The sequence below is a fragment of the Haliotis asinina genome, chromosome 16 (genome assembly GCF_037392515.1).
Source record: "Haliotis asinina isolate JCU_RB_2024 chromosome 16, JCU_Hal_asi_v2, whole genome shotgun sequence".
Lineage (NCBI taxonomy): Eukaryota > Metazoa > Mollusca > Gastropoda > Lepetellida > Haliotidae > Haliotis > Haliotis asinina.
Genome location: NC_090295.1, coordinates 8,039,648 through 8,064,454, shown reverse-complemented (window position 1 = coordinate 8,064,454; position 24,807 = coordinate 8,039,648). Strand labels below are relative to the sequence as shown.

Here is a 24,807-nt window from a genome sequence, read left to right as displayed (position 1 = left end):
CATATATGCTTGTTCTATCTAACTTCCAACTTCTAAATATGAAACTCAAACAAGTAAAACAGCCCACATTCCCTAATAAACATCATAGTTTATTATGCATAATTTGTAAAAATAACATAAAAAATGTCAACAGTGTCACAAAAATGGGGAAATTCACTGCTTTGTTTTTATTTACTATTCTTACATTTTCGTTTATCAAAAAACACTTACACAGTGCTTAATGACTGGTTGACTGAAAGAGTGTATTTTTGTTACAATGCTTTCAGCAATATTACAGCAACAACACAGCAGGGGACACTAGAAATGCGTTAATCACCCATTGTTCCCATGAGGGGATTTGAACTATAGTCTTCAGCATTGTAAGCCACCACCCCTATGATTGGTTGAACTTTATAGTAGATCTGTAGACTGTACCTCTGTTAATGTTTTCCTTACAATTACAAGGGAAATTAAAACTAAATATGATTCAAATTTAATACAGGATGAAAAATATTACTGCCTGATCAAGTAGCTTGCCTGCCACAGTGGTTCGAAGAAATATGCTTCTCATGCTCTCAAAAACCAATATCATTTACACTTGTTGTGTAACTCATTTATAAATATTTACCAGAAACAACTAATACATATCCTAAAATTTGCATAACACTCCTCATTATATATTTTAGATATAAACACAGATACAATTATTTGGGGCAAACTTCTGCCACCAAAATCTAACAAGTAAGAGCCATCACATGCAGAATCAAGTGGTGCTTATACTACACTTGACAGGGCAATAGGGCAAAGTTTTCTCTTTAGGAAATCAGCTGGTATGGTCAGATGGTGTCAATATCCCAGAAGCAGAACACCAGAACATTTCTAATAACACTAATTGTATATCAGTTTAAACAGATTCCTCCATAAAAGAAAACAAACACAAACAATGAGTTCAGCAATTTAATTAAAAAAAACCCTGACCCACCTTTTCTCTCATATTCCTTGAAGTACTGATCTAATGCAACTCCTTTATATAGAGATGGGCCTAGATTTTCATAGCTCTCTTAAGAGCTTAATATAGTCGTAAGTGCCATACATAAACATTAACTTACAACTATCTTAGTGCTAAGAGAGCTTTGAAAATCTAGGCCCAGCATCTTATTCCGATTGTGTGGGTCGATGCTCATGTTATTGATCACTGGATTGTCAGGTTCAGCCATGGTCATATACAGATTACCATCATATAGCCTGAATATTGCTGATTTTGGCATAACACTAAACTCACTCACTTATACACAGAGATGACATATTCGATTATCTGTGCTCAGTCACTTTACACAGAACTAACATACATATGATATACACAATTTGTTCATTTGATGTCACATGATACAATGTTATACACAACTTTCAACAATTAAGTTTCTTAATTCCTGCGAAGAGCAAATGAGTATATATCAAGCTAAAAATTTTAACAATAAATTGTATATTTCATAACACTTATCCTATCTCAACAACTAAGTGGAAAAAGAATGCAAAGTTTTCGGCCTCTCGAGTACCATTCACCTGACCATGCCCTCTGTTCACACTCCTGGATAGCCTCTAAGCTCTGTGAAACATGATGACCTCCTTTGATCATTCCCTTCTTGGTGGGTCAGGCATGATGTGTATTGAAATCTGATCAGGGGCCCGTTTCACAAAACTCTTGTAAGCCTAAGATCTCGTAACTTTTCTCGTAGCATTTGTACCTGGCATACTGTAACATAGGAGGTGCAAATGCTACGAGGAAAGTTACGAGATCTTAACCTTACGAGAGTTTTGTGAAACAGGGCCCAGGTGGATAGGTGGGGTGGAAATCTATCCTGTGAGATAGGATGAGTATTAATGTAAATATACAGCTAATACTTCAAATATTCAAAATTTTGAAATTTATCCATCTTATGATCTGTACTTATCCGAAGTTTGGACAGTGGGTTGCAGATCATCTCAATCTTTTCTTGTATCATGGATAATCTGCAAGAAGGCTGTATATAGTCTCCCTGCTTGTATGTAGCTGACGATCATGTGATGTGGTAGACTATGAGTCCTGTTATAAGTACTATCTCTGATTGACTGTGTAACTCATGTGCGTGTGGTGGGTTGCTTCTTCCAAAGCTCCTTAGTGTGATGGCACAAATACTCCCATGGAGTGGGCTCTCCTCAGCAGAAGTGTATTTCCACAGCAACTTTTGTACAAAACAAAAGGGTTGTATTGACGGGCTGGTGACAATGTGCAAAGACCAAGCAGTGTATGAAAGAAAGAAAGCCCACAGGGCTGATAACTTAATGTTGCCGGCCCTGTTAACATGTAGCCAGACCTGTTTTAAATACAGGAAATTGAGATATGGTGTTAAGAATAAGTACGCAATGAATTACTTGTAGTGAGGTAAACTTAAACATGTGCAAAAGCACATTTAATAAAACCATGACTTGGGGGTCACTGTTCATTCATTTAGTGTCACTGTTATCAGAAAAGAAGGACATCAATGATTGGCTGAAAGCATTCTCTAGACCAGTCACATTTAGTGTTATATAAATGGGCAGGTTGATCTGAGGAAGTTACAGTTTGATTGATGATGAACTAAACAGACATCATCTAGTTACCACAATTGTGAATTATTTTCAAAATATTTCCCATAGTCAATCACATAGACAAATATACACCCTTGAAAAATGTATTGGTGCACAGTGCCGGCTATAAAATAAAGTTATAAACCCGCCATGTAACTAGCAAGCTGCGGGCCACCAGGCAGACGCTGTTTGACACACTGGACCACTAGACCAGACTGAGGGAGATATTGTACATTTGTGACTGAAATGTCTTTCAGATAGTGGGAGGCAAAGACCATCTCAGACTTCCAAAAAGAGTCCTTCATAACTGATGTCAAAGTGCAGTTGCTGTGGAGTGCCAAACTCAATGGTAAGGCAGAGCTCTTATGGTAGATCAAGCTGAAGATAGCAAGATGAAGAGATGCTATGCAGTCTGTGCTGGTCTTGTGAAGCAGCAATGTAGATTTTCAGAGCTCTGATGGTAGATTAAGCTGAAGATAGCAAGATGAAGAGATGCTATGCAGTCTGTGCTGGTCTTGTGAAGCAGCAATGTAGATTTTCAGAGCTCTGATAGTAGATGAAATTGAAAATAGCAAGATGAAGAGATGCTTTACAGTCTGTGCTTGTCTTGTGAAGCAGCAATGTAGATTTCCAGAGATCTGACTTGGCAAAGCATGAGATCTTCAGTGTCACCAGGCCCCAGTATGGTAGACAATGGTGGGTTGGTAAACAGCCTGTGTGACTGACCTGGAAATTGACTCTTTGCAATAAAATCCCAGGGAAGGCCAAGAAAAACTCTACCAGATATCACCTTCTCAAATCTTACTCGGCTGACATCCCACATATGAACAACTGTAGCTGAAACTACCAGGAAGAAGGTTATAAACGTGATGTGTTCGAAGGTCTGCTGAGCAAAGGGTTCATAATCATCAGAAACCAAGTGTTGCAGGACAATCAATGAATTGCAAGCCCGAAGACAGTGGAACTTATAGAGACTGATGTTTGGGTACAGTACAGACCTAGGTTCCTGTATTGACAGCAGAAAGGTAGGCAGCCAAGGTAGATGCTTTAAACGTCTTAGACAATCACAACTGTTTAGGTATTCAGCAAAAGACAGCACTGAAACTGTAGTGCAAGAGATAATGTCATGCACCTTGCAATAGCAAAGATGCCAACCCTACCTTAGTTCGATTAGTCAAACAATGATTGGCCAAAAACTGATGCAAAAGTTAGTATTTTTTGCCAAAAATAGCATCAACTTTTCCAAACAATTTTCATATGTAACTGATGATATATAGATATTCTAAAAATTTGGTATAAACATAGTACTCACCCTAAATCAGTAGTAAGTATCCATGTATACCTCGATATTGTATAAAATGTGATTGAAATTTATTCTAGATCGAATGCATGCGTTTTGATGAATTTGATAAATTTGTATATTTTTACTGTTATTGTAGCAGTGCATTATGCATTGTCTTTTCGTAATAAATAGAATAACATTCGCATGGGTTGGCACCTCCACAATGCAAGACGAGTTTTGGTCAAAAGATGAGATGGTTTCCTTACATTGTTGACAATATTTTCTTTTCCTTGAAGAAGAATCCTCTTGCCCATGGTGGATTTAGGGATTCAAAGTGAACTTCAATCTCAGCATGCCTGCACAGAGTGTGACAAGAGAGAGAATGATCAGACTGAGGTGCCCCATGATCAGCCAGAAGACATGTTTAGCCAGTTGGTTCAAGGGAGGCCAAAAACTTTGTTTACAGTTTGTTTCCACTCAGCTGTTGATCATCACAGAGAAAGAACAAACCGTAAGATAGGATAAGTTAAAAAAAAAACAACTTTCTAATGAAACAAAAGCATCTCATTCTTGAGACAGTGAGACGATTCACTTTAATTGATGTTCATTTGTGGAACAATGACTACTTTGGTCATTTGGAATTTCTGATTACTTCAAATTACTTCAAATTATCACTTTCAGAGCAGCACTAATGGGTACACAAGTAGGTATGTTTAGGCACCTTACAATCAATATCAATCATACAAAGTTTAGGCTTATTGGCCCAATAGCTTCAGAAGACACTGACGATGTGGGCTTCTTAAAATACAACCATAACCTTAGACTTTACAAAGCCAAACATGAATAATCACTGGTGGCATATAAAAATGAACATTTTGTCTTATTCACTGAAATTGCATGAATTCAGTTTTTAACTGTCTAAATCTGTTAATAGTGATGATCCACTACCCAGCCATCAGCACGTGCTGTTACATCTTACACAGAGTCAGCCATATCGCAGCCATCCCAGGGGTGGAAAAATAAACAATACAATGATTACTTCCTGTAAAGCAGAGATGTTTTCCAATAAAATAAATTAAAATTCATTTAGTATGTAAAGTATTTGCGAAATATTTGGGCAACTGCATTGATTCTGCTTCACTTGCTTGCTTTTTCCACTTGTGATCCTGCCACAGCCAGAACCTTGTCCCCTGAGGCTGAAATACAAAAGTATCTGTAAGATTCATGATCATAAAGATTGTGCCATAGTCCACTTACGCTCACACACAGCTGTATATATTGCTAAGGTAGCAGCCATAAAAATGTCTGATTCCCGTGCTGGGATTTGAACAACAGACCTTGTGATCCAATGTCGGACGCTTTGTCTACATGATCAAAAAGGTAAACCCCGTCAACAAGCTGACAAGGTAAGGATGTCATCTGTGGGATGACTCCACACACTGCTACATACTCCCTGTCAACAGAAGTGGCATGTCCCAGGCTGCATAGTTGGGTGCCAATTCAGCAGCCACAAAATTTCTGAGTCCTATGCTGGGATTCGAAAGACAGACATCCTGATCCGAAGTCGGATGCCTTGTCCACATGACCAAAGTGGTTAACCCCATCAGCACGCTGACAAGGTAAGGATGTCATCTGACTCCATGCCCTGTTACACTAAGAAAGACATATTTCACCACCACTACTGGGTATTCCAGTGAGTGAGTGAGTGAGTTTAGTTTTACGCTGCACTCAGCAAAATTCCAGCTATATGGCGACGGTCTGTAAATAATCGATCTGGACCAGACAATCCAGTGACCAACAACATGAGCATCGATCTGCGCAATTGGGAACCAATGACATGTGTCAACCAAGTCAGAGAGCCTGACCACCTGATCCCGTTAGTCGCCTCTTACGACAAGTTGAATCGCCTTTTACGGCAAGCATGGGTTGCTGAAGGCCTATTCTACCCCGGGACCTTCACGGGTCACAGGGTATTCCAGTATCAAATATAGTTTCAGTAAATGTGACCAAAACAGGGGCATATTTGCAAAAGTAACCACCGATTCCCATTCTCTTCACACAGAAGTTACTCATGTCATATCTTCCTATGTAGCCTTTGTTCTAATATGGCCCTTTCATTGTTCGAGTTTTCTGGATTCTAGATTGGTTGAAATTAGATTTAGTTGTGCAATCCATGACATTGTTTCAAAAGTGATCATTTGCCAAGCCTCGATAATTTCAGTATACTTCAGGAAAACTAGAACCTCTTCTCCAGCACAATGCGCAAACGTTTCATCTGGACAGAACCCAGTCATGTCATGGCAGATCAATGGCGTCGCCACCATCTCGTTGACAACAGACAAACTAGCTATTAAATGTCTTAAGATTCACATCAACAAAAACATCTTGTTGATTGATTCCTGCACTCTATATTGCACTAGTTTCTGCTTTTCAGTTAAACATGAAATACCAAATCAATCCTTCGCAAATTGATCAACTAACGCCATGGTGGCCACCATGTCAGTGTAACACGTGTTCAGATTAGATACAAAGACAGGAGATAATTCATGCTACGATTTGTGTTCACAACACTGCACAAACCAAGTCTGATGAATGGACCACAACACTGCTCAAACCATTTCTGATATATAGACCACAACACTGCACAAACCATGCCTGAAAAATAGACCACAACACTGCGCAAACCATTTCTGATATATAGACCACAACACTGCACAAACACTGTCTGATATAGAGACCACAACACTGCTCAAACCATGCCTGATAAAAGCACTATCCATTATAACACTATGCAACCCATATCTGAAAAATCCACAAAAAACAGCATAGAAACCATATTATAGTGCTTTCAAGATAATGGAGAATTCAGTGCAAGAATTCAGTAATTTTTCCTGTAAGACTCCTCTGGATGGAAGGATTTCTAAGTAAGCAGGATCTGTGCAAAGCCGATGGGTACAAGCAAACAATACCTAAATTACTGGAAACTTGTTCAAATTCTTTCAAACTTGAACTTGAATTGGTCTGTAGAAACAATTCCTCCTCAGGTGATAGAGTCTCTCCTAGTTTCTTCAAAGCTGTCATTATTTCCACAGTTTGTAGTGTTGCCATTTCCTTGCTGATCTTTCCAATCTTTGCATCTCTGCTAATCTGCAGAAAGAAGAAAGAAAGAAAGAAAAAGATTAAAAAAGGTGGCCCACTTTCACAAACTCATTATGAGACATGAACAAGATTCAATTTAAGATCAAGTTGAGGTCCAAAGGGAAGTACCTTTCAGTGTGCCTAAGGTTTATCAAGGTAAACTGAAAAATATATTATAAACTCATCATCATACTGAAATGATTGCAAGAATCAATTATTATCACAGGTGGAATTTGAAAAGGAACAGTCAGAGTGAGTGAGTGAGTGAGTGAGTGAGTGAGTGAGTGAGTGAGTGAGTGAGTGAGTGAATTTATTTTTACGTCGCTTTTTTAGCAATATTCCAGGAATATCATGGCGGGGGACACCAGAAAATGGGCTTCACACGTTGTACCCATGTGGGGAATCGAACCCGGGTCTTCAGCATGACGGACGAACGCATTAACCACTAGGCTACCCCACCGTCCCCAGGAACAGTCAGAAGCTGATTCAGTATCATCTATGCACTGTAACTGAAGCTTGCAACAGTGCTTTTCATGGACCTACCAAGGAAGTGTTCCCAGAGTGGTATCTTTGTCTTTTATGTATTATATAAACCTGAAGTCTGCTTCTCACTATATCATCTCTTGTTTTCCCAGAGTAACTTCATTTGCGGTTTCGCTTTCAGAGGGGCAGGTTTTACTTTTCACTAGAAAGACCTCTTCCCAGGTTTTACTTTTTGTTAGCAAGACCGCCTCCCAGGTTTTGACATTCCTAACTTCATATGAACACCAACACTCAGATGATACATGAGTGTTTGAAATCAATTGAAAACTATCAATCAAGATCATACTCAAAGCACAAATGTTTTCCCAAGCAAGACTGGAAACGCAAATCTCCAATTCATAGGCTGACACTCTGCCGCTCAGCCACCGGGCCGACACAAGTGGTGGGGTTAAATTATCTTCTTATGGTTATTGTTGTTAAATTAATTTCACATCAGTTATTGTTATGTAGCTTCATTAAACGATCATCTACATTGTAATTATCCATCACTGACAGTAAATGTGTTAGAGAAAACACTTCTCACCAGAACCAGTCAAGACTTCTCTATGATATCAGAGGAGTATCTATCTCCCTTCCATTTACCTTAATATTAATATTGTTTGTGTTTGTGTTGCGAATTATCAATGCATGCAAAACTAATAATGACACAAGGGGTTTCACAAATCTAGGTAGGGGCTTCTCAAAACTCGTTGACCTTCCCGTCATTAACACCATACAGTGAATATCATATATTTCATGTTTAAATGTATCAGTACAGTCTGAATGATTTGATATCAACTTATATCGGACAATGGTCATAGCAAATAGGGTCTAACACACCTCCATCCTGCACATTTTATGTAGACTACATAGCAATAGAACTGTAAGGTCAGTTGACATGCTGGACAGTGAGGTGATCCAGCAAATGGCCATAATGTACACATTTTTGCCATCATCCATTAAAAACATTCTCTCAAACCCTATAGTTTTAATATTGCTCGCCAAATTTATTCTCTATATATGCTTAAGATAATATTGTATTAAGAGTTTAGGAAGTTTGAAAGGCAACTGTCATAAACAGATGTAAATAATTTCACGAGACAGCTCATCAGAGTAAATTTTTTATAAATAGTGACACGTTTCTCGGGCATCAGTGTGTTACTTTTATTTGTGTGCTTAACACTTTTTTATTGCCATTTAAAAAAAATAATTTTGACTTTGCCGCATCCCGATCATCCATTTGTCCATTATAAGAATGAGTGTCTGTAAGAATGAGTGTCTCTAAGAATGAGTGTAACTGAATCTTCATCATATTAACACACACTAAACTTCCCAAACCGTATTTCTGAGAGAAAAAAAATAAAAGTGTTCCTCCTTCATCATTTTTTTTATAAAAATTTTTTTTAAAAAAGTCCTGCCCTTGTCACTTCTGCAAAAAATGTGACCAAGAAACATTTACATTGTTTTATGCAGCCAAACGTTCTGGTTTATTTGGATCTTCTTGGTTATTAAAAAATTATTATTACTCTATTTAACAAGCTTTCTGGGGAACTCCTTTTGTCTAAAACCATGGACAAAGGCTTTACATAAATATGTAAAGTTTTCAATGGTGGAAGCAATGTACTCGTTTATGACATCATCAAGTTCAGCAGCTTTACTGTGTTACAGTTTTGTAACTGAGGCAATAATTTTTTCCTTTGTTAGGGCGCCATTTAGCAATGTACTGTCATTAACATCAGAATCATCAATGGAGTTAATGTCGAAATAGCATTTCCTGGTCCTTCATTTAACATTCGAAAAAAAAGCCAAAAGTAATTGTTTGTCTGGAAGTTTTGTCATGTCATCTTTTTTACCTGTTTATATTATCCAAAAAGAACTAGGATCTGATTTTGCAAAATTAAGAAATTTTATCTTGGAAGGCTTTTGTAATGCAGTCTTGAAAATTTTAAAAAGGCCATGTATGTATTCTTTACTACCATTTATTAGATGTTTTTTATTTAAAAGATTGTGACAGGTTTTGAACACCTTCAGGGTCTCAAATTTGAAACATTTTTCAATCATGGACAATCAACCTATTTATCTATTGTTTCCTTTGCAACTATGATCTTGATGCTTTTGTGTCAATACCTGACAGAACCTGGTTGGATGCTTAACTGCGTACAGTCTAACCCCATGTATCCATTTTCATTACACTCAGAAATTGTCCGGATACTGATGCATCCAGTTAACTGTTCAAACAAGCAAAACGTATTGATGATGTAAACTGACCATCTATTCATGTCTGATTCTCGGATGCAGTCACATGGTGACATTTGCATTTACTAGGCTGACTTGCCATTATTCCCAGTGCCTGTCTACATAAATGCCATGACACATTAAATACAGTACAATGTGTTTTTGTTATTGATGACATCCATCCCTAGTGTTTTGATGGGTAAGTAACGGATTCACATCAGATGCCTGCAGAGATTAACAGGCATCCCTGATGATTTGATGAGTAATTACTCAATTGACATCAAACACCTGCCAAGAGATTAACAATGAATACACTTAGTCAAAAGTACTGACATGACACGTCTGGATAAGTGGATCATTTTTCAGTGGAAAACTATGGGAATGGCTTTAAAATTCTCCGTTCTGGTCCAGAAACGTTTGGTCCAGCTAAGGGATTACAACTACTGAAGGTAAGTTTCCTTTCACGTAAAATTCATCCGGAAGACAGGGTTTCTGGACATAAAGGATCCAAGTAAACAGGGTTCGACTGTACACACAAAGTTGAAAGGTTCTTTCCAGACCTAAAACCTTTTTTAGGAGGATAACATCACACCTAATATTGCATGGGTATTGTTTCTTCTAATACTCCTCTTCTTATTAACTGATTCAATTGTAAAAATTAAAATTATACAAAGAACAATATATACATGTACATACATCAGCCATTCTTTGTCTTAGCTGTCCTGGTTGTTTTTTGGCAAAGAGTCTGATCACTTCCGGTGTCTTGAATGCTTTACTTATTGCAGCTTGAATAGCCTGAAATAAAAAGAATAAAATAATATCAAATCACTTGTGTAGGATTTGGTCTCATTTGCTTCTTGCAATTTCTAGACAGCAAACAAACCCTGCAAATAGAGAACTACAAAACTGGTGTAGGGCTGTCTCCTATTTTCACAGCAAACACATTTCCTGCTAAGACCGCCGATGCATGATACTTATTGGTTGTTTACATCACTGGCCGGTAACTAAGAAGTGGCCCAAGTCTGTGAATTATCAAAATTTTGCAATGTAACGAATATTCGTAGGTTTTAACCAACTTGGAAAAATCACAATTTTTTTTCTGCCCTTTCCGACAGGATTCCTCTTCCTTACATTTCATAACGTTACTTCTTCATTATACCACGAGAATGGGAGATGCCTCGAAAAGTCAGTGGCGGACGACCATGTTTTTAACTGAGCTCAAAAGTGATAATACACCTGATGGATCAAGCAGTTGATAGATGAAGATGTTAGAGAGGGAATGTCTTCATTTAAAAACAACAAGCATTTATACGAAAAGAACTGTATGTATTATTTTTTCAGCCGAAATCCGTAAGTACCGCGAGAATAGGGGATGCCAGTATATTCACAACCAAGACTGCATCGTCATCCCGGCTAAGGTGTAGGTAATCAAGAAGGAAAAGTTACAGCCTTGGCCTTTAACCTGAATTTAATTCAACTTGAGTATTGTTGCTTGAAATACAGAGTATAAAATCTATCTAGTTTTCATAATGAGAACAAGATACAAAGCAGTTTGAGTATGACATCACATCAGTTAACAGTTCAGGCAATGACGTATGTGTTTTTAATGTGCCACAAAGAAATATTGAGCAGAGTAGTGAGGAAGATGGGGACAGAGTACAATTCATTACTGTGTAACACCATATTTATGAAACATGTGAATGTGAAAACTTGCTTTTGCTCGTTAGATACCAAACCATTTACTCATTTAAAAAATATGGTATCACACGGGACATAGTTTAGCATCCTCTATATGTGAGATAGGAAGGATGAGTTTTAAAAATAAGGTTTTTATATGTTACAAATAATTTTAACTGCAAATAAAATATCATACAATGTTGTCATCATAATGCATTTTTACTACAGACATATTTAATAATAATCAGTATGAACACTGCATTCATGTGAATGCACTGTCTTGTCAGTCATTGACTAGTCGCTGTTTCATTTAATGCTGTACATGACACTTTGATCACAAAACCAAAATGTTGTCATTTAAACAAAGTGTCAGTAACACAATCTGATTACTGCTATGGATGACACGGCGTAATGAGATTGCTGAGAATAATGTTTTGTGGTGTGGACAAAAAACAGAACCTTGTAAACAAGGTCAGCAGGACTTGATAACAATTAGAATGACACAAAATATGCAAAATATTCCCGTTTCTTGTCAACTTTCTTGGTATCAGTTAACAGGTGTAATTTTTATCAAATGAAATGAAATGAATGATGAACACATGTTCCAAGTCTAAAAGATTGTTGTACTATGCGTCTTCAGACTGCAAACATTTTTCAATTCCGCTTTCACACACAAAAGTTGAAAATATGGCAAGTCTTTATGATCAAGTTGTCTTTTAAAAGTTAATTCAATGTTCTGCTGTTCATGTGATTAATCAAGAAAAAGCTGACTGTCTCTGAAGCATCAGAAAAACCAATAATAAAAGGATGTACACAGTCTCTTTATAACTGGGGTTCAAAAATATTTTGAAAAGACACTTGCCACAGGGGAAGTGACCTCAAGAATGTAACTTGCTCTGATTTAATGACACAATGTGTGATGTTAATGTTTACTAGTCTATTTATCGAAAAGTGATAATTTCACTCTCTACTAGCTCTACCTTATTACTATTGTGAACTTCATTATGAGCAGATATAAAATGAAATCCAAGATTGCTTGCAGTTTGAAACCATATGTGGAAATTATCTAGTAGTCCACAGACAAGTAAGATACCATTATTTGATTGCCTGAAATGGAAACTGACTTGTCATGGGTGTCGGGGGATGGGATTTTTGAACACCAGCTCCATCAGCACTGAATTTCTCTAGTTAATCCTTACAACATGATCAACATCAGCATAACAGCAGATTTGTTGATATGCTATTCACAATGACGTAAAAATGTGTGATTGCTGGTAAACTATTTTTCATGGAATCCGCTGATTGTTTAAATAAGACTGTGGTATTGCAAAAGGCATAAATTCCGAGGGATGACTGTTGGATTAAGTTGGTACTGTGATGGATTAACTTGAATCCCTGTCTTATACAGGAACAATCCTTCCTACAGTAAAACAAGTCAGTTATGATAAAATCAAACAGTTCTTCTGAGTTAGACAAATATAAGGCTACCATAACAGAAATGGGTTGAACATCGTGCAACATTCTTTTTCTGTGCTACTTACGAGCTGCATCCCATTTAGTTCATCCACAAGACTCAGATTTCCTCCCACCATTTTGTCCAGGGATTCCTTAAACTCCTTTAACTGTTCCAGGGTTTCATTCTTGGTTTCTTCATATTCCTCTGGTTCAAGATCCTCTCTGTGAACAAACGTCAATAGTAACAAATTATTACATTGAACACAAACACACAAAAGAAAACATTTTCAGTGTGTGTTTGTAATCAGTGACTTTGTATTTGTTGTCTGACAGGAGAAATTCACCAAATTACTACTAGTAACTGGAAAGAATGAGTCAGTGAGTTGAGTTTACGCTCCACTCAGCAATATTGCAGCGATTGCAGTGATCAACAAAATGAGCACCGATCTGCGCAAATTAGGTACCGATGACAAGTGTCAACCAAGTCAGCGAGCCTGACCACCCGATCCTGTTAGTCTACTCTTACGACAAGCATAGTCGCCTTTCATGGCAAGCAAGGGTTGCTGAAGGCCTATTTTACACCAGACCTTCATGGGTCTAACTAGAAAGACAATGCAAGGGGTAAAGAAGGAAAACAAAAGGTATCGTAATTACATTGCATTTCTAAAGTCCTTGTCTCTGTTACCATCCACAATATTTATTCAGTGAGCTGAGTTCAATGGCACTGTTTTCCCAGTCTCTTCCCACAGAGAAAACTCAGGTATCATCTTCCCACGCAACCTCTGTTCTAATACCTTTCATTATGACAGTGTTCAGTATTAGTGATTGGTTGCAATTACATTTGGTTGTGCAATCGGTGATGCTGTTTCAGCTGTGATCATTCCCAAGAACATGTTCATTTCTGCATGCTTCAGGGAAACTAGCACCTCTTCCCCAGCACGATGTTCAAATGTTTCTTCTAGACAGAACTTGTTGACAGCACTTAAACATAACATTTGAATTCGATGTAACATGTGTTCTGACTGGATAGAAAGAAGGCAGATAATTCATATTGCTTCGGGAAAACTAGCACTTCCAGTAGCATGATGTGCAAATGTTCGTCTAGACATAACTCGTTTACAACAGACAAGCGAACCATCACATGTCTGGTGTGTCAAATCTATAAAGTCATAGACAGATGAGGGATATTTGTGGCCCCCTTTTTCTGTTGCTAGTTTCTGATTTTCAGTTAAACATAACATTCAAATTCAGTGTAACACATGTTCTGAGTGGATAGAAAGAAGGGAGATAATTCATGTAATTTTTTGCTGTCGAAAATCTAGGAGTCAGCTTTGTGTGTAGACTCTGTCAGTGATGTCACAAACCTCAGTGACTAAAGTACACAACCCCATGCACTTTAAGACCAAACTAATTATTGACATCATTATAAATGAAACCCTGTCATCAATCCCACGAATAAATTTCAACTAATCTACATGATGTAATGTGAGGTATTCCTATGCTGACCACTGTAGAATTCATGTACATTTCTTGGGTTAAATTATATTGTTTACAGGTTTGTCTAAACCTAAAATCATGATATTAGCTATGAAAAATGATAGCTTTATGTTTTCACAATCTACTGTAACTTAGTCTTGTCACCTGCTTTTGCCTAGCTTCTAAGCTACAACTTGTTTTCGTACACGCTTGAAAAAATTGCTTGTTGTCATAACAGTTATAAATTGTTATGTAACACAAAACCCTTTTGGTCATGAATAGAATATACATACTTAACTATGGGTAGGAAGTAGTTTCAATTTGATGAAAACAAATCATAATCTAATTAGGAGATAAACATCATGTGTTGGCCAATTTCCAGGTGTTATTGAGTATTTGAAGCACGAGAATACTGAAATATTTCCATGCATTAACTACTCAATAACACCTGGGAAATGGCCAACATGTGATATTTATCGACATTGTAAGCAAAGAAGTAAAGAAGGGTTTTACTGTCTGCGCGTGTTTACATCGAGTACGGGTACAGCAGTGAAGTGTCATCAGCTGCCTGTTTCAGCTGGTTCCCATGGTAGCATCTGGAGCTGCTCACTTTACATTGCAATGTGATTTGATTGACGTCACCACTGTTGATGACACAACAAAACAATTGTTTGCGATATTTCTATGTGTCAATACGCAGCAAACAGTCTTGCCGTTTCCAGGAATCAAATACCATTTGATCATGTTTTTCAACCAATCAGATTACAGAACACAGTGACAATCAAAATTTATGGTGAACTGCTTAACTTGAACGATATTGTCAAAATACTGAGTAGTATTGACACATGGCTTCGAAATTTTTTTGAAAGCCACTTGCCACAGGGCAAGTCCAGACATCGGGTGGTGGGATTTTTTCACCTTTGAGACAGTGGGGGGTATGATACTAATTCAGCTTTTGCCCCAGTTCAGGTTGACTAAATTTTCCACACTTCAGAGAGGGAAGATTAGCGTTCACATACATTTATTGAATGAGGTTTTATACCAAAGGAGAAAGTTCGATATTCAAAAAACTGGTGAAGTTCATCAGGCCTACATTTCTGGAAACAAACTTAAGTCTGAGTTTTGACTGAGTTTTTACTCAAAGTTGAGAAAATGCATTTCTCAGAATGAACTGAAATCGTTGATAACTCAAATTTTATTAGACAATTTGAGTTTTGTGGATAAATTACTTAACTTGTTTAGAATTCTTTTATTGCAGAAATGCAGTTGAGTAACAAATTTAGCTGTTCAAATTGTCAAACTCAGTTTGAAATCTGAGTAAAAACTTAAGTTTGTTTCCCCCAAGAAATTGGAGCCTGGTCTATCTAGTCTTTCTTCCGCATGACAAGGATGACCCAAAATATATAAATACTATAATTGTATATACATTCAATTTTCAAAGAAAGTTCCCAAAAAGACCTGTTAGCATAGTTGCTTTTTCACGCATTTCATACACCTGAGTGATGTTATCCATTACAACGTTTTCACAACCGATAGACATGCAATGATCAAAGCTGGCCGCCATAATTGAAGCGTTTCCTAAAACAATCAGAGAGAGTGGTGTGATTATACTTGTGTGAACACGACAAAACCTGACCCATATGTGAGATCAACTGGCAACGAATTAAGGCACAGTGTTGCGCAAAAAGTCACCACCAATACGTACATTATAGAACTCAGTGGACATATCATGCTAGGGTATGACCTGTGACAAAAATGATTCTTGCATTTACAGTCAAACCCCAATTATCCAGATGTTTTGGTTTCACACAAAAATCGTCCAGACAGTGAGACATCTGGATAACTGGATCAAACAAACAAAACGTGAAAATTAAGTGAAAGAAAAAAGTGAAAATTGTTTCTTGTACATATAAATAAATTTATGGGAATGGTTTTAAAATTTGCCATCTGAGTCTGGAAGAGTGGGGTCTGGCTAAGCGAGTACAATTACTAAACGTAAGTTTCGTTTCACACAAAAATCGTCTGGAAGGCGGGGTTTCTGGATATGCGGGGTCCGAGCAAACGGGATTCGACTGTATCTATATTTATTGGTGTGTCCAAGCCCTAAGTTCGGGGTGATTAAAGATAAGATGTCAAAGATGGCAATAATGTCCATGATCATCTTTTGTGCTATTACCCTGAAAACACATTACACCATGGTAAAAGTACCGTGCATGTGTAATTCATGGTCAAGGGAGCTAACTCTTGACTCTCACTAGTCCAATTCGGACTCCTCATAATTCGGACACCAAAGGCGGTCCCAGTCGAGTCCAAATTAGACAGCTTCCACTGTACCAGAAACGAAAACACTGTTGTAATTTGTCATGACTTGACTGAATATTCGCTTCGACTGATTATAGGCGCATGATCTTTTTGCGTTCTAAGTGCAAAAATAAATCCCATACGAAAATAACCATGATCAAAGTATGCCTTAACTGTAGTGGATGTAGCTGGCTGATACAAAGAGGCTGAACCACTGACCACATCTGAAGGGGCTACTGCTCTGACCGTATAGGGAAACATGGTCGCCAAAATGGTCGAAGTTATATCATGTACACCTTGGGTGTGACTTCAAAGGATCAGTAAAAATATATCCAAAGGGTGCTACTCACTACATATTAAATATGGCTTCTTTTCCCGGAATAACCGCATTTGAGATTTTGTTTGCTCCCAGGTTTTACTTTTTGTAAGCAAGACCTATTTTCCCATTTAACTTATTGTCAGGAAGAACTTTTTCCCGGTTTATTTTTTGTAAGTAAGACATCTTCCCAGGATTTACTTTTTCCTTACTCTATATCAACATCAACATTCAAATCCAGATGATCTGTGAGTTTTTGAAATCGACTGAAAAATGTCATCAAAGATAAGTTGAAAGAGCAAATATTTTCTCAAGCAGGGATGGAACCGCATGTGTCAGGTCAATAAATGGACACTCTACCTCACGGCCACTGAGCGGACAAAGATGGCAGTGTGAAATTATCTATTTATAGTTAGGCCTACTGTCATTACATTGATTTTACTAGCGCTTTAGTTAATTTAGGGTAACTTAATTCCAGATACGACTGTGGTTGGAAAAATTTCGCTTTATCACTCCAATTTGCTAAGACCTTACCAAGTTTTAAAGAATGCCCTACTGCTAAAAGCAGTATTCTAGGAATAATTCCCTGTCAAATCAGTCATATGTTACTCATATTTCTCACATTTTTGGCCATCTATTTTTCCTTTTAACTTTGTCATCCAACAGCTTTCCTATCAATGAGTGTCCTTAACTTTATTTCAGTATGTTCATAACTAACTTCATTTCTGATCTTCAGCAACACGGAGAATTCAGAATGAAACATATTGCAGCACATTACCTGCACTCTTCCAAGTCAGCTAGCTGCTGCATTAGACGATCAAGTTGTTCCTCCATGTTCTGCCTCAGCTTTGAGGTTTCCTGCTGCCCTCGAGAAGCCATTGGTGGATTGTTCTGGTACTGAAAACAACAATGTTCAGATCACTGTGGTACCTGCATTTATGACAGTCATAGATCTCCTATTGTACTCTGTGAGTACTTTCCTTTTACTCTATTTGATAACTTTACTAAATTTAATTTGAAACAGTGAGTCAGTGAGTTTAGTTTTACGCCATGCTCAGCAATATTCCAGCTATATGGTGGCATCCGTAAAGAATCAAGTCTGGATCAGACAATCCAGTGATCAACTGCATGAGCATCAATGTGTGCAACTGGGAACTGATGGCATGTGTCAACCAAAACAGTAAGCATGACCACCTGATTCCATTACTAGCCTTTTACAAGCTATGTTGCCTCATGTGGCAAGCATTGGTTTCTGAAAATCTATTTTACCCCTGATCTTCACAGAATTTACAGTGACTATCAAATTTGGGGACAGCAAGATAAAAAATACGCCAGCAGTAATAATTGTTAAATTAATCAAAAGTTATCAGTATGAACAACTTTAGAATTCTACCCATACAATGAAAATATTCTGACAATTTGTCTGACAACCTGCTAAAAACTACACATTGACAGGGTTATAACTGAAACTGATCCCCAAAAGTAAGTGAGTGAGTTAACATTTATCGTCACATGGGCAATATTTAAGACATAACGTCACAAGCACAAGTAACTTAATTATCACAGATCAGAATTCAAAACTAGTAATGAGATCTAAAATAGTTTAAGTATAGATGACAAGACAAGGTGAAAAGAGGCGATGTGCTACCAAGATCTTTTATGGATAAATCTTCCTTTAATTCTTTGACACACAACACTTCAGTGTGTCAAAGAATTAAAAGAAGATTTATCCATAAAAGATCTTGGTCATACATAACAACTTCTAAATGCTGCTACAAGACATCAGGCTACGTATTTCCAATAACTGAAGGAAGATCAACATACTAAAGCTCTCGGGATCCCAAGCTGTTGAAGTTGATTATACCTCACTTTTCTTATATTCACTTTTTACTGGTAGAGAGAGTTCTCTATGTTGTTTAGTTTTAGAGGTAAATGTATTTCACCTGCTATAGTAGTGTAAAATCTTTATCAACAAAGAGCTTGCAGTAGATAAATCAGACATGCCTGATGTTTGCTGCTTAACAGTGAACTCAGTAACATTCCAGCTATACGAGAGAGTCGTCTGTAGATAATCAAGCATGGACCAGACATTCCAGTGACCAATAGCGTGAGCATTAATCTATGCAATTTTATGATAAGACTATGTTTGTCAACAGAGTCACTATGTCTAACTGCCAGATTCCATCAGGCACCTCCTGTGACAAGCATAGCTGATGAAGACCAGTTCTAGCTTGAAACTTCGCAGGTGGACATTTCTGAGGTAGGCGGTCCCCACTTCCATCTTGTCTGGGAAAGTAGACCGAACGATCTTTTTCCAATCTGATGCATAAGAACATGAGGAAAAGTGTTTTCTGATACACTGTGAGGATAATCTCCACCACTTTCATCAATTCAAGCCAATCAAAACAAACTAAAATTTTCATGATTTAAAGACTTTTGAATAATCCTCAATGCTACTAAGATGTGCAACAGAGATAGAATACAAGCCATGGTTTGTTAAACCTTGACTGATTGGTCCATCCATGAATGGCAACCAATCAAATGGCAGTTTTCTTTCTACATGTTCTGTAAACAATTTGATAATGGTGAGCATGCATGGTCTTCAATGCGTTCAAAGAAAAATAAGTGTAGTGGGGTAGCCTAGTGGTTTAAGTGTTGTTTGTCATGCCGAAGACATGTCGATTCCCCACTTGGCTTCAATGTGTGACTTGGGTTCAATGTGTGACTTGGGTTCAATGTGTGACTTGGGTTCAATGTGTGATGCCCATTTCTGGTGTTCCCTGCCATGATATTGCTGGCATATTGCCAAAAGGTGTGAAAAACCATACTCACTCGGTCACTTCCCTGAGGCTGAGGGAAATGTAAATGATCAACACCTTCACCTCATTGCCAGGACATTCACAGAGAACAGGATGCTTGCAACTAGATGAATGGTTTCGATGCTGGAAGCACTAAGAACCTAACAAGAATGTTAACGTTATGTCGCCATCTTTTACTCTCTCCCCAACAAGAATGTTATGTCGCCATCTTTTACTCTCTCCCTAACTGCAATTCATAACCTCCATTTCCATTTTGGATAAATATTAAGATATAAGATATAACCCCCATGGACGAATAAAATAAAATAAAAATACAGGAATTCACTACATGGGAGCGCCAGAAAAGCAAAATTGTTGCCAGTTTTGAAGGTATTCATCCTGATAGTGGGTACAGTACCTCTGATTAAAAATGACTGGATTTTTGGAAATATTGAACTGGAAAATAAAAACAATGTAACTGTAAACTATAATTATAATGCAAATTGTTAGGGAACAGTAACTCCATGTGAGCGATAAACTTACACCCTGTTTTGGGAGTGAGTGAGTTTAGTTTTACACTGCACTCAGCAGTATTCCAGATATATGGCGGTGGTCTGTAAATAATCGAGTCTGAACCAGACAATCCAGTGATCAACAGCACAAGCAATTATCTGCGCAACTGGGAACCAATGACATGTGTCAACCAAGTCAGCAAGTCTGACCACCCAATCCCGTTAGTCGCCTTTTATGGCAAGGCTGGGTTGATGAAGGCCTATTCTACCTGGGACCTTCACGGGCCCCTGTTTTGGGACTAACACCTATCCACAATGTTAAATGATTACCATGTGCTTTACATGATCAAGTGTGTCTATATCTTATAAACAAGTGCACAGGCTTGAAGTTATTACTGGACAGAGGCCTGAAACATGCAAACATCAGTCATACTTGGTGGGCCCTTGTAAGCACACAATTTCAAAACATGTCCCTTCAAAGGTCAGTAAACGTTACCAGTTCTAGTTTTTAAATTCAACATTGTTTAGGAACCCACATAATATGAGAAACATCAATTGCATTCCATTAACAATGAATATGACATATGGTTCATGATGATAAACATGTGGTATATAACAGGATATTATTTGTTGAGCCCATAGGTAAAATGGGTTTCCAAGACGGATTTTGTGCAAAAGACACTAAATCATCAAAAAGCCAGATTTTCTTCTTGAAAAACTACTGATGGAGATGTTAGCATATCATGTCATCAAATCATCAATAATGGATGATGCTAATGAGGAAAGCATAAGTTGGAATGTGTTAGCCAAGAAACTTGACATAGTTTCCCCTAAACTACAAACCTTCTCTAACACGTTACTAAGCCATACACAGTTGTCTCCCTTGAACTGCGAAACGTTACAAACTATGCTGAGGTGACATGTTCTCAGTCCTATTGATTTTACATAGAACATTGAAACTGATAAAGCATAATAAACATACAACTTTGTGTAGAAGACTCACACAAGATGTAGCAAACATACCTTCTTTTCATAAATAAATGTGAATGAATTTAAAGTGTTATAAAGCTACTTACACTCAAATAGAACACTTTATCTATTGTGGAAAATATACGTTAGGGATACTGGTATATATGATTGATATTTCATCAGTGTGACAGTGAATAAATAAATCATTATTCATTATTTCAAAATATATATATATCCCTAACTAGTTTTGTCCAGTATAGAAAGGCATGGAAACTTCATAAAACGAAACAGAAATAACTCCTAGAAGTAAGTTTATAACAAACACATGGCAGAATTGATATTAGCAATCAGACTAGGAGGGACGCAAACTAGACACAGGGATTTCAGTGCTTCAGAGAACTTTAGCACTCAGTTTATCAGCAGTGACCCATATAGACTGACGAACAGGTTCACTTACTAAATGGACAAGATACTCCTTTTTGCCACCACTGTCACTCTGACCCAACACTCTTTTGATACTATGAAAGCCATTGTCTCCACTCTCCACAGTACTGTCTCCTAGAATTTCACTGAGGTCAACTTGATCAGCTGTGGAGGCCTGGTGGTTAAAGCGTTTGCTCAGCACGCCGAAGGTCTGTGTTCGATTCCCAACTATTGTTTTAAACCATGACATATTAAAGAAATTTCACTACTGGAATTTATTTAAAAAAGAGAAATTTATAAGAACAATAATTTGCTCTTTTTGTGAATGTTGATGGATGCTGATATAAGCTGATGGGAATATAGCGATGTCACTGTGAGGTTGAACTTATTAAAGTTGACTTTTTGAGTAGTTGTTGGCAATTTTGGTAATGTTTGTTTTCTCAGGGAAAAAAGTAAAGAAAAAGGTGAAAAACTGACATGTCACCTGCTAGTTATATTTCGTAAGTATCGTCTGCATGCTATTTGTCGAGTCTGTTCATACAACAGAGATGGAAATAAGGTCAGTTCAAAGTTTAGTGAATGTCTGTTGGCATTATGGAATAATGGGTATCTGCAGAAAAATTAAAATCTTCACTTTTTATGGACTGAACTGTAATTTCATAGATTCACGACAGAGCCCGGATGACTTCCTTAAATGGTCATAATTTATGAAATTTCATGTCAACACACTAATGGTCACATGATATTACCCCAACATGTTTGGGTCTAGTCTTCCAAGGGATTCATATTTGTAATGTCTATGGTGTAAAATACTCGTAGTTATTTTAACTCTCACTTTTATGATGTGTCAATGTGTGAAATACTATGGAAGTGCAAGTCAAGCTCACTGCACAAACCCTACAGCCAGGTGATGGTGGTAACTGGTGCGAGGTTGATAACTGGGCGCTAACGAGTACTACTTGTTGTCTCCACTGATTTACTTTTATGATAGCATACTAGTTTTAAATTAAGAGCTGTGACCATCTAGTATTTTCACTGTCCTTCCAATGAAAGGGTTTTACATTCTAAATCTATTGATTTTATTATTGATATAAATTAAATTGTTCTCGTCACTATATGGCTGCAATATTGCCGATGTGAGTCTAAACATTAACTCACGCACTCAGATACCCCAGCAGTAGCCGAGAGCCGAGATGCGGTCCTATACAGTCATTGTATAGGACTGCATCATGGTTCTCGGCTACCCCAGCAGCAGCCTCATATAATAAAGACGAATCATTGTCTTTGGGTAAGACTACACCTGTAACCCTGCTTGACAAGTATTCTTTTCATCAGCATTATTCCAAGGATAAACTGGGTTTAGATGTAGATTTCAATCTCATACTAAAACTATCAAAAAATCACAACAATTACTAGAGAACTCACAAAAATGACTAAAAGTCCAAAATTTAAATTAGGTTTAGGGTTAGGTTTAGAGTTAGATTTAGGGTTGAGGGGAACGGAAGGAACTCTTTCCACACTTTGTTTTTAACAAACAAATAAATGCCATAGTCATAGACCTATAATCATAGGCATTGAATGAAAAAACACCCCAAACAACCAACAAACAAATACGGTGGTTACGGGTAGAATTCGTTCCATACTAGATACATAGTTGCCAACCTGAATGATACTTGTGAAACTGTGTGCTTGTTGGTCTCGGTCGCCTGATAACTCAGTTAGGAAGGTGTGTCAACAAACAAGCATCCACTATGATCCAGGTTATGTGGAGCGGTACGAACCGGCATCAGTCAACTTCCATTCACTTCATTTAAACGCTACTTCGGTCACCATGCAATGACATCTAGCAGATACCGCTAAAGCTTAAAACACCGTTTGTGCCTCAAATTTGTCTTTGTCAGTTTCGTCTATGTCTCTCGTCATCTGGTTCAAGTGTCTGACACATGATTAGATTCCGAGTTATCGCCCTTCGTTGAATCAAAACCGGACCAAAACCGAACTGACTAAAATCCGGATCGTCCCTAACCTGGAGGCTTTAAATGGTAATATCAGGCGACCGCGAAGGCCATGCCACTCTTTATTCAATGCAACGTACACATCTAGCCATATTGCACAATCAGAAACCATAAAGTGCAGTATAATATCGTTATGGCGAGTAAAATCACTCCCAAATCAGGAAGGCTTGATGTCCGTCATCACATGGCTGTTGAAACTGTTAAATATGTCGCACATTTTTATTTCTCCCGAAAAGATGCCACGTCCATATCAAAGCAAATACTACTTTCGGAGATCATAATTAATCGAATTTTATAGCCTACCGACTAGTAGGTGAAAAGGTCTTCATCCTACACTTTCAACATTTCTTCAGCCCAAATTGTTCGGTCCGATTAATTTGCCCTGGAGTTTAAAATCAACTGACACATCATTTTTAAATTGGTGCTTCACCACAACCGCTGACATATGTATAACATTCATGCAGAAATAACACCAACACGTTGCTGAAAGTAGAGCCTTTCATTACATCAACAGTGAACGCCACAACTAGGCTACAGCTGGCATAGCATGATTCACACATTATATTTAGATCTGACGCAAAGCAATATTTTCGTGTGCTCGTATGCGCCCGTAGGCCGAATTGAATTTAAAAAAAATGTATTGTAAATCAGTTTAGAGGTATTGTTTTTCTTCCAGAAAATTTCCTATTCCTTGAGCATGAAAACACTTACATCATTTACAGATGGACATGACGTCAACTATACCCGGAAGTTTATATTTTTACCATTTGCAATGTCTCGGTCATTTTCAAAAACTGAATAAGCCGGATGTTTTCTGAATGACTAACACGACAAGACGCACTCGTATATAACGGATGGGTAATGAGTTGGACCCGGGTACCCGTCTCAATACCCGGACCACGTGACCAATAAATAAAGAATTGATTGAATGGTGTTTTTGTGTCAACTTTATTTACTAACTAAAAGTGCTTTATGGTTTAAACATATTTTTATTCAGAAAACTGAATTTGGATTGGTAAACAAGCAACAGCTTATTTAAATACCGCTCCAATACATTATAACAGTTATATACACAACAGCTGGAACAATGCTGAATTGCATG

General features: G+C 37.6%; 1 protein-coding gene across 1 annotated transcript; it reads right to left on the bottom strand.

The window, feature by feature from the left end:
• Nucleotides 1–922: 922 nt before the first annotated feature.
• Nucleotides 923–23,651, bottom strand: LOC137268594 (protein LZIC-like). Its single transcript, XM_067803166.1, has 6 exons — nt 23,353–23,651; nt 17,767–17,885; nt 12,982–13,117; nt 10,460–10,558; nt 6,838–7,015; nt 923–5,064 (listed from the first exon to the last, which is right to left on the bottom strand). Exons 2-6 carry the CDS (start codon nt 17,865–17,867, stop codon nt 5,006–5,008), a joined length of 573 nt encoding a protein of 190 aa, XP_067659267.1. The 5' UTR covers nt 17,868–17,885; nt 23,353–23,651; the 3' UTR covers nt 923–5,005.
• Nucleotides 23,652–24,807: the final 1,156 nt, after the last annotated feature.

What these genes read in the sequence shown, in the direction of transcription:
- LOC137268594 (XM_067803166.1), bottom strand. Translation starts at nt 17,867, where the DNA reads ATGGCTTCTCGAGGGCAGCAGGAAACCTCAAAGCTGAGGCAGAACATG. An exon ending in GCTGACTTGGAAGAGTGCAG is followed by an intron (nt 13,118 to 17,766) that starts GTAATGTGCTGC and finishes GTTTGTTCACAG; the next exon opens with AGAGGATCTTGAACCAGAGG. An exon ending in TAAGACAAAGAATGGCTGAT is followed by an intron (nt 7,016 to 10,459) that starts GTATGTACATGT and finishes TTCTTTCTGCAG; the next exon opens with ATTAGCAGAGATGCAAAGAT.